Source organism: Mustela putorius, unplaced genomic scaffold (genome assembly GCF_011764305.1).
Source record: "Mustela putorius furo isolate JIRA1106 unplaced genomic scaffold, ASM1176430v1.1 tig00000450_pilon_pilon_pilon, whole genome shotgun sequence".
NCBI lineage: Eukaryota > Metazoa > Chordata > Mammalia > Carnivora > Mustelidae > Mustela > Mustela putorius.
The window spans coordinates 13,837,527-13,847,803 of NW_025421385.1; the positions used below are offsets into that span (position 1 = coordinate 13,837,527).

The window sequence follows — 10,277 nt, forward strand, 5'->3', positions numbered from 1 at the left end:
TTAGTTTCCTGAAGGCTTCATGGAATAATACCTTCAAACTAACCCATGATATTTCCTTTCTACCATTATGTGAGAAAGAAATTTCTCTCATATTTGAGTCATGGTGATTTTAGAACTTACACAGAATCAAATAGAGTCCTACCTCAAACATCACAAAGACCATCTAGTGACTGCCTTGGGAGCTAAAAGGAGTTACTGCTGTATCACTTAACAGAATCAAAACAATAGAAAGTGTCTGGAATGATAATCAAAGTTCTTTATTTTCTCTATTTAATTTCCTACAGTCCTTTTGGAAAAATAGTCATGTCTCCAAATATACTTTCACTGAAGGAAGCCGATGACCAAAGCATTATTTGAGTAATTATGGAAAAAAAATTTATTACAGAAAAACAAAGTTTCCATTCAGTTTACATTTTACACATACTTCACACAAGCAAAAGGAAAGGTCGGATGTCAGAAACAGAGGCCATTATCTTTCACTGATACACCACAACAGAAGAGAGCCTTCGGCAAATACGAGATCTGAATGGGAGAGACTAAATCTTATTCAAAATAAATGATGCCTAAAAATGTGAAAATACATACCACTTCCTGAAAATCTGTTTCAAAGAATGTCTTTCTATCTTTGTTTTTGGTTTTCTCTTAGACATTTTGCAGTTTACTGAACACAGCATTCTAGCTGCTTAACATTCAAATTTAGACTCACTGATTATGTGCTCCACACTTCTGAATAGTTAAGTATGCTCTATAAATAAACACATCATTTGTGTTCTATTACTACTTTCCCCAAAAGCCTCACATAATTGGAATTAACCTAGTATTTACTTATCACTAAATATATTTTTGTCAGAAAGGATACACAGCATATGAAATTACAGGATTTTTTTGAGTTAAAGACAAGTTTTAGAACGCTCAAATAATACTTGCAATGTAAACATCACAGTTATTACATTAAGATAAAGTAAATCACAACATTCACAACACAATATATTTTATTTGGTTTTGATATTGAAGTTGTTTTCTTGAATTACACATGTAGAACTCAAAATATAATTACTCCGCCGATCATTTTCCTTCACGAATTCTGAAAAAGAAAAAAATGGTGTTTTAAGCATGAAAATATTTTTATTTACAGCATCTTAGTTTCATTCACTCATCCACTCATTTTATCACATCTACTTCCCTTTACCCTTTGCGAACAGCCTGTCATGTTCTGGGATATCAGAAAAGTATCTTCCAAAGGACTCATTGTCAGAACAAAACTGACATATGAAGAGGTGCTTTAATTTGTCATTATAATTACCCACTTGTAATTTTCACCCATGGTTGACACACAGGATTTCCCATTAAAAGAATCTGTCCCAAATTACCCATTCGGAAAAGAAAAGAAGGGGGGATGGAATCCCGTAAATGATCTTACAGCTTACAAAAGACAGAACAATTAATCCTCCTTTATATTTTGGTTCCTCTTGTATTTCTTAATTAAATGAAACGAGCTTCTTCTTGTAAACGTTTTCAGGAAGATGTATGACTTCTCTTCTTTGAGCAAAGGGACTTGTTTCTCTGAAATATCTGTACCTGGTAAGGAGGGGGCCAGTGCAGGACCTTGAACATGTCTTTCAGTGGACAAAAGCAACAAATCAGGCAGGTGTCTTCTCAGACACTGCTCATGCTTGATGACTCTCACAAAAACCTGAGCTTTCTGTGCCAGGAATTTCATAAAGACCATGGATTGTTTGCGTTCTGCGTGTGGGTCTAGTTTAGTCTCCTTGACTTAGTCAGAGGTTATATGTAGTCCAGCCTAACTTGAGGTTTCACAAATAAAATAGTGACTCCCATTCATTTTACATATTATCTGTGGCTGCTTTCCTGCTACAAGACCGAGTTTGAGTAGTTATAACAGAAACCATATAACTCACAAAGCCAAAAATATTTACTCAGTAGCCCTTTACAGAAAAAAGTTAACCAACCTCTAATACAATGATGACATAAAATTTCATTAGGCACTGGCCAAATATTATAAATATATTTATTTATATAATGTATATTATATAAATGTGTATATATAATATATAATGTATTATATAAATAAATATATTTTATGAGCTAATGTAAACATTATTGTAACCCAGGAAAGAATTATGTCTTGTATCCATATATACATAAACAACTGGGAAAACAAGCTTATCACTTAAAAAAGAAAAAAGCCTACTTGTGCTTTCTCTATTCAAAAAGTATTTGAAATATAAAGACTATTGGATCATAGCACCTACACTCACTTTGTAGGTACAAGAAGCTACATTTAACTTTGCTGCATGAAGCTTTCTATGGTTCAAGGAATACAAATAAACCCAGAGTGCCTTGGTGTTTTTATAATAACAAACCATACTGCAGTTTGGTCACATTTCCCTGTACTTAAATTAAATGAAGTGCTAACAGTCATTCATGGGGCTAAACCTTAAATTATTAAAAGCAGCATGGCTCAAGTCTCAAGAAAAATCCAGTTTTTCCCATTATCGTGAGTCAGATTCCTCTGTTTTATATCTCAACAGAAGGTTAGAAATACGTCTGAGTAAACTAGGAGTACTATTCAGGTGGCAAACTGTTGGCCCATTGTGAGCTTTCTCTTTTTTTTTTTTTTTTTTTTTTGCTATTAGAGCCCTGCATGAATCATTTTCAGCTGTTTACTGAAAGATAGAAGATAGAAGTGCCATATAGAAGTGTCTTTTTCCATGAGGCCTCATTGTGAGACCCCTAAGCTGTTTTTTATCAAGTGACTCTCACCTATTAAAATAATTAGATGTCTGCTCTAAGAATAAAATAAGAATAAGAATGCATAGATATACTCACCACTGGTTAGTTGTCAGCAGCTTTGCTTCAAAGAGCTTTTCCATTATTTTTCTAGCTCTTCGGGAAAGTCAGGTGATTCTCCCTCACTGCTGCAGACCAGAAAAAGAAAAGTGTGCATGTGAAGGTTCTTCGATGAGAAAGCTTCCAGGGAACTGATGATGTGTGACTTTCGCTGCTCTCTGTTGCTCTATAAAGTGCCCTGAGGACTAACCAATTGACTTTGAGGTTAATTTTTACCTAAGATTATCCTCAATCATAAAGTGTCTAAAATTATATTTACAGAATTATAATCTGGTGGGCAAAGTCATTCATCTTGTCTGATCTTGCCTAAACAAGTTTGTTCTTAATACCGTCTAAACAAAAATAATTGGGATAAAAAGAGAGAGCATCCCACTTCCTGCTAATTATAATAAGTAATTAAATACTTATTGTGTAAGTACATACTTCCTACTTATTGTAATCCAACACTTATTCACCGTAGAGAAACATGGGTCTTACAGAATCTTGGAATACAAAAGAACTTATGGCTTGATTTGGTAAAATAAAGTTATTGTGTATGCATACGAAGGGAGTTCCATATGGTATCAAGTTGCTAATTGACGGTACTTAACATGTTTAATAAACTAGCACTTCTGAGGGTACCTGGCTGGCTCAGTCAGTTTCTGCTCACGTCCTGATCTCTGAGTGGTGAGATCGAGCCCCATGACAGGCTCTGGGCTCAGCACGGAGTCTGCTTGAGACTCTTTTCCTCTCCCTCTGCCCCTCTCTCTGTATGCACGTGCACACACACACAAACACACACACACACACACTCTCTCTCTCTCTCAAATTAAAACCTTAAAAAAAATTAGCACTTCTGATAAAACCTGTTCCCAGATTCAGAGTAGATGTCTCTACAATCTCATTTTCCACTCTGGATGCACAGTACAATCTAGTGGGGAAGCTCCTAAAAAAAATACCAATACCTAGGTACTAATTTTCTAGCAGTTGGTTTTGGGTAAGGCACACATCAGGATTTTAAAAAATTCTCCAGGGTAGTCTAATGTAAGCCAAGGTTGAACATTACTGCTTCACAGACTATAGATCGTGAGATAGAGAGATAAATGTCTTCATATGGAGCTTCTATTTCCGAACTCATGTATAATTTCTCATTTTAGCAAGTTCTCTGTCCCTTTACCTCCTCTTCCCATTCAGGATTGAGTTCAAGTATTTCTTCACAGCCATCTGCTTTCGGAGGCGGGTATAGTTGTCGGTGAAGACGGCATCAGAGTGCCGTTTGATCGGTCCCCGGTCTTCTGAGAGGCTATTGCTAACGAACGCGTGAAAGGAAACCAAAATAAACATGCCAAAGTTTCAATTGTCTTGGAGTCAGAATTCCAGTGCCCAGTCCTTTTCTCTTAAAAAAGACTAAAAGATATATCTAAACCCAAGTCTAGGAGAGCAAGGAATAATCCAGCACATTCTGGCACTTGCTGAGAGTCTAAATACACATTCTGTACTAACTGAGAAACTAATTTATCAAAGAAAAATGGGGGAATACTTGAACTTGTGTTCTGCCCCACTGGGAGGAAATTTACTATAACAATACATTCTTTACAAGCTTTGCCATGCTGAATAGTGCCATCTAAATATTCAGCCATTGGCCATTTAAAGAAAGAACGTCTAATGCTTGGTTGGATCAGGAATTTAAAAACAAATGCTGTAATAAATATTAAAATTTGCTTCAGGGACCCCGGGAGGCTCAGTCGGTTAGGCGACTGCCTTCGGCTCAGGTCGTGATCCCAGGATGGAGTCCCGCATCGGGCTCCTTCTCAGCAGGGAGTCTGCATCTCTCTCTGCCTCTGCCTGCCCCTCTGCCTGCTTGTGCTCTCTCTCTCTCTCTCTCTGTGTCAAATAAATAAATAAAATCTTTTTAAAAAATAAAATAAAATTTGCTTCAGTTTATACTATGCCTTTTTTTTTTTACTGTGTCTAGATAAATTTGATTACAGATTTATAAATGATTGCTGCTTAAGAAGAATAAGTACGTCAGTGAGCAGTAAGCCATCACTAAAAAGTTGATTTCCTAGTCCATGGGCCTGGTATAATTTATTGAAGAATCTAAATTATTTTTCAACTAAACTGCACATCATCAAGGCTTCTCAGGTTTGAGCCAAATAAGGAAATTGTTAACAGTAAAAAAAAATTAATAATAATAAATAACTTGTAGATTAAATAATCATAATGTGTTTGATAAAATCATAAATTCTCTTTACCCAACTCGCTTTCCAATAAGGGACTCGAGGTATTTTTTGGCAGAAAGTTGACCCAAGAGTCTGCTAAAGTCACTGGTGAAAACTCCATCAGCATGTCTGGTATTCCTAAAAGAAGGAGGAGGGACCGCCATTATTTTGTAAATGGTTTCTTAAAATATTATTTTGCCTCGTTAAATAAGAAAGAAACGTATCAGCTATTTGAAAGCTTCTTGTGAAAATGTAAGTCCAAAAGAAAGTTTCTTGACAACTTAATAAAACATTTTCTAGTCACTTATATTGGGAGATGTATTTCTCACACAAAACTTTAAAGAATTAAAAGAATTTAAATTTTTAGGAGTCTATCTCAATATTAGGTAATGCTTTCTGATAGAGACTCTAAAACTAATTCTCCAATAAATATTGATGGAAAAATAATATATTAAAATTGATTTCTCTTTACTTACTTATGGTGCTTTGTTTCTTCTATGCCAAATAAAGATACATACAAGGAGAAACTATCCTGAATGTTAGCAAAAACTTTATTATACTTTTTGCTCTTTCTCCTGCCAAAATATTTGGAAACAAAATCTCTTAAGGGAGAGAGGCCCTTAGGGAGGGTCAGCCAACTTTCCTATCCAAATCAGGAATTTTTATACTTTGTCCCAGTATATAACTGCTCTGTCTATACTTTTATGTTGCTCTAAACAAATGGTTCTGTGCAAGGGAAGGACTTTTTGATCCTAGCTTGTTACACCCTCTCTATGTGATAATCAGGTACAGCTGCTAGAGCTTCAATAAATTAGTCTGAATGAAGCAAAGGAGCATGGGAACCTGTAGTATTGTACTGTAAGAGTAGTTTCACAGTAACACAAATTATGTCGTTTCTATTTCAAAAGTAAATTTTCTAAAATAAAAGTCAATGAAAACATACTCACCTGGATACATCATAATAGGGTGTGTCATTCTCAGCCAAAGCATTTTGCAAGATGTCTGTGTCTACTTTTAATGAAACTTGATCGGGTTCATTTGCCTCTTCAAGTGGTATTCTGTCATCCAACCTGTTAGGAAAACATATAGAGGAGGTATAATCTATTCCTTTCTCAGAAGATAGTGTTTATAGTTTTACAGCCATTGGAAATAAGATGATATTCTGAGAAGAATTACCTGTTCACAGTATATGGATAGCATAGTTAGATTTACTGGCTTCTATATTCTACTTAGAAAATAAATAGGGAAATTTTTTGTTATCCCATAAAATAGATGCCATGCAACTTTTACAAGGTATATGTAACAAACATAAGGGTTACTTAGATCAATCTTATCAGTGCATTCAGCAAAGTACACTTTGTTAACAATATCTTCACTTTGCAAAGTTATTCACAGGTAGAAATATTTTGTACAAAACAGAAACTTCAAACAAATTTAAATGTTCAATATAAAAACCGAGAACAATTCATGTATTTGTTGGTGTTTAGTATTATTTGTCAAACATTTCTCAAGAGGCAGATATTTACTGCTTTTCTTTATCTAGGTCTGTACATTTAATCCAAAGATTCACCTTAGTGTGATATATTTCTCTGTATTAATCAAGTACAAAGAATCTCTCCATTTCTGAGTAGTTACTTAAGTTCAATAAATTTTGTAGGGTCTTCTTATTTCTAATTTATGTATTAATACTATTTTAGTGAGGGATGTACAATGCTTTACTGAGTAACTAAGAATAGTCATGCTTATACATGGAATATGACTATATTTTTGAGTGCTTGCACATTTTAAACACCAGCACACTATTAAAATTATGAGTGTGTCTATTTTGTCTATTTTGACTATTAGTGTAAACCTCCAAGGAGTGGATCAGCTTCTGGGTACTTGTGCATCTTTTGATGATGTAGTAGTTGGTAGAAGCAACAAGCAACCCTCTTTGTATGAAGCCTAGCAATCAATGCAAACTTCGACACTCTTGTGATTGTTGTGATATGTGATATAACCATTCAGATCAGATCATTCTGTGTAGTTATAAAGCAACATAAGATCTGGCTTAAAGCAGATTTCACAAATGCTAAGAACTAAGAGATTATTCAGTATTACCCATAACTGGAAAGACAATATGAAACTACTATAGCTTTCATTTACTGTTCACTTCTTTAAGATAAATTTATTTTATTTCAGATAAAGTTTTTAAAAAGAGTTGTGTTATAATTTCTGAATTTGAGATATGAAATGCAACACATAGAACAGTGAAACTAAGAATTTAGGGTTGAAATCAAGTACATTAAAATTCACTCACTGGGGGAGGGTATCTCAGTAGATCAGTTATTCCACAATTTATGATATTGGCAAATTGATTGTGGCTAGATAGGTAGATCTGTCCAGCATGATGGAATATATGTTTCACTAATTAGCCACTAACCTTAATATTATTTAAGATTATTTACTTATTTAGTTAAGATTATTTCCTGATTGATCTTGAAAATGAACTATAATGAGGTAGGCAACTAAACATCTATTTTTTTTCTATAAGAAACTGAACTGAACAGAGATGATAATGGATAAAAGCTTATTTCTTATCTAAAACTGGTTTTGAATGAAAAGAAAATCAAATCCTTCCTCCTCCCTGTTTGGAAATGTGTCCACCTATCCTTACAACTAGTCATTGACACTGTCACTCATGCTCTGGGAGTGGACCCCAGGATACAGAATAGTCATGTCAATCTGATGTTCAACCTTGCTTACCACGTCAACCAAAAATTTAAATAAATAATACGAACTTAAAAATTTGAATTGTCGAAAATAATATATAGAAAATTACCATATACATAAAAAAGGAAGGTTCAACTGTCTGCATAATTACCTCAGAACAGAGGGTGCTCCAAAGAGAGGCCATGCCAATGTGTGAGAGAAGAGCATGCTGGCAAGTGTTAGCAGCAAAAGTAGCTGGGACTTACTTCTGGTTTCCATCTTTGTACCTTGAAAGAGAGAGAATCACATCAGCTTTCCAGCCACGGATATCACCAGCAAAGTAATTCTGAGTGTCTAGTAGTAATTTCTGAAGGCTCTTGCAGGGTTAGCAAAAAGTAATTCTCATCTTATAGAAAGAATTAAACTGCAATATAATTAACTTTTAAATCAAGAAGTTTGTTGTTTTGTTTCTTTGGTGACAGCTGCTTGAATAAAAATTAGGGTCCTTTTCAACTGCTGCCTGTCTCTCACTAGGCACTTAGTGGGGCCAAGTATATGTGGAATGCCATAATTTCATAGTGCTGGAAGTATCCGTGGGAATAATCTTCTTGTAACAGAGTTGTAGCACGCATGCTTGGTATCTTTTCTAACTAAAGAACCAGTTTATCTTTCTAGTGTCTAATTAATATAACACTGGAGAGTATCATCTATTTAATAATGTGGGTCTATATATGTATGTGTGTGTGTGTGTATTTGTGTGTATGTGTATATATATATATATATATATATACCCATATCAGTATAAAAATTGTACATACATTTCTTTTGCCCTTTTTAACTATAGAGATTATTAGGAATTTATTTTCTTATGCCCAGGTTTGAACAAGCTTAACTTAATAGTGAAAATTAATACCAAAAATTATTAAACTGCATATTACCATTGAAATAATTTTTACCACAAAAAGAAAAATATATTAAAAATAATGTTTGTGCTTTTTTATATCTAATCCACTTACAGATTTCATTTCTAAATAGTTCATAGATAGAAACTTAGAATTTAAGCTTTGTTTTTCTTGCTGTGTATAAAAATCACAGCATTTAGACCTAAAGAGGAAAATGAATGCTTCCTTGGTTCATATAACTAACCTATGAAATAGAAAGAACAACACTTAAAAAAAAAAAAAAGGTTAAAACTTCAGCTAGAAATGAATATAACAGGCAAAAACAAAACCCCCAAAATAAAACAAAAACCCACAGCCTACTTTAATACATTTTTTAAAAGACAGTATTGAGTCAAGTATTGAGCAAGCAGGGCAAAGCATCTTCCAACCAAAAGAATTCAGAAAATCCACAAATATATAAGAAGTTAAGCATTTCTACACTTACCAGGTGACTTCAGAAAATTGTTTTTTGTTGTTGTAAAGGAAGAACACTGTAAAATTCTTTTCAAGAGAGAGAAATATTCAATATACCCTGAGAAAAGTTTCAAAGTAGGAGGAGGAGACAAAAGAAGAAAAGTAAAGTTTTTACTCACCTTGCCAAGCAGTGTTCCTCCGGAGCTTTCCGTATAGGAGAATATTGGAGCTGTCTTAGGTGCTGAAGTCTGAGGAGGCCAAGAAAGGCACCACCAGTTCTCTGCCCTCAGAGCTGAACCAGAACTTGGTACTGGCTATGGGTTGGCTATTATTGCCAGCAACTGCTTTTCACTCTACCCTGACCAGCATTTCAAAGCCCATCATTTTATAGGGCTTACACTTAGGGCTGAGCAATCACAAAGCTCTCTGAAAGACGTCACAGTAGTACTCCCACAGGATGAATAAGGCTTGAGTTTTTATTAAAATGTTATTATGTCTGATTTATTTAAATTTATAGTGAGTAACTTCAAGATGTAAGATATAAAGAGGAAATTTACTTGTCTTTAAATAAACAACAACAACAAAAATGTACAAAGCTTAATGTGAAATGTTTTAATCTTTAATTAGTAGGAATGAAATTAGAGAATGATTACTATTGTAGCCAGGGCCACGGGGGTTCCTTCAGAAAGTAAGAGTTTTATGGCCAGAAAAGGATACAGAAAAAAACACACACTTATTTTCATTATGCCTAAAAAATGTATAAATCTCCTTTATTACAAAGTTTCAATTCTAAAGCCTTTTAAAATGTTTTATGCTATTCATGTAAATCCTGATTTAGTCTTTCTTGAGGTCTAATTTTAAAAGCATCTAGAAATAATTTCCCATTTCTTTATTATTACATTTCCTTTATGTTGAAACTATCCCCAAGACAAAAGTTTCAGAAATGCGCTAAGATAGTACATTATACACACTTGTGTAAAGTCACAATGGTACTGCTATTTCACATTTGCACAAAATATCAGAATTTCCAGAGCACTTTCACATCTACAACCTCAAATGATCCAAAAAATAAACTACCAGACTGTATATATCAAGGGATTCAATTTTTCTTCCTTTGTAAAGGAAGAAATTTTCAACTTTTGTATAGATCCTTGCACTA

General features: G+C 34.1%; 1 protein-coding gene across 2 annotated transcripts; it reads right to left on the reverse strand.

Moving 5' to 3' along the window:
- Window positions 1-236: 236 nt before the first annotated feature.
- On the reverse strand, window positions 237-9,495 carry LOC101693104 (vasoactive intestinal peptide). Of its 2 annotated transcripts, none has more exons than XM_004753583.3 (7): window positions 9,298-9,495; window positions 7,936-8,050; window positions 6,020-6,142; window positions 5,106-5,210; window positions 4,028-4,159; window positions 2,851-2,936; window positions 237-1,084 (listed from the first exon to the last, which is right to left on the reverse strand). In XM_004753583.3, exons 2-6 carry the CDS (start codon window positions 8,040-8,042, stop codon window positions 2,894-2,896), a joined length of 510 nt encoding a protein of 169 aa, XP_004753640.1. In that variant the 5' UTR covers window positions 8,043-8,050; window positions 9,298-9,495; the 3' UTR covers window positions 237-1,084; window positions 2,851-2,893. The 2 variants fall into 2 exon arrangements, with proteins under 2 accessions (XP_004753640.1, XP_004753639.1); XM_004753582.3 differs by having other exon boundaries at window positions 2,851-2,939.
- Window positions 9,496-10,277: the final 782 nt, after the last annotated feature.

Excerpts from the sequence above, each read along its gene's own strand:
- LOC101693104 (XM_004753582.3), bottom strand. The coding sequence starts at position 8,042 with ATGGAAACCAGAAGTAAGTCCCAGCTACTTTTGCTGCTAACACTTGCC. Across the intron at positions 4,160-5,105 it reads CTTATTGGAAAGCGAGTTGG|CAATAGCCTCTCAGAAGACC; the intron begins GTAAAGAGAATT and ends CGCGTTCGTTAG. Across the intron at positions 2,940-4,027 it reads ATCCTGAATGGGAAGAGGAG|CAGTGAGGGAGAATCACCTG; the intron begins GTAAAGGGACAG and ends TCTGGTCTGCAG.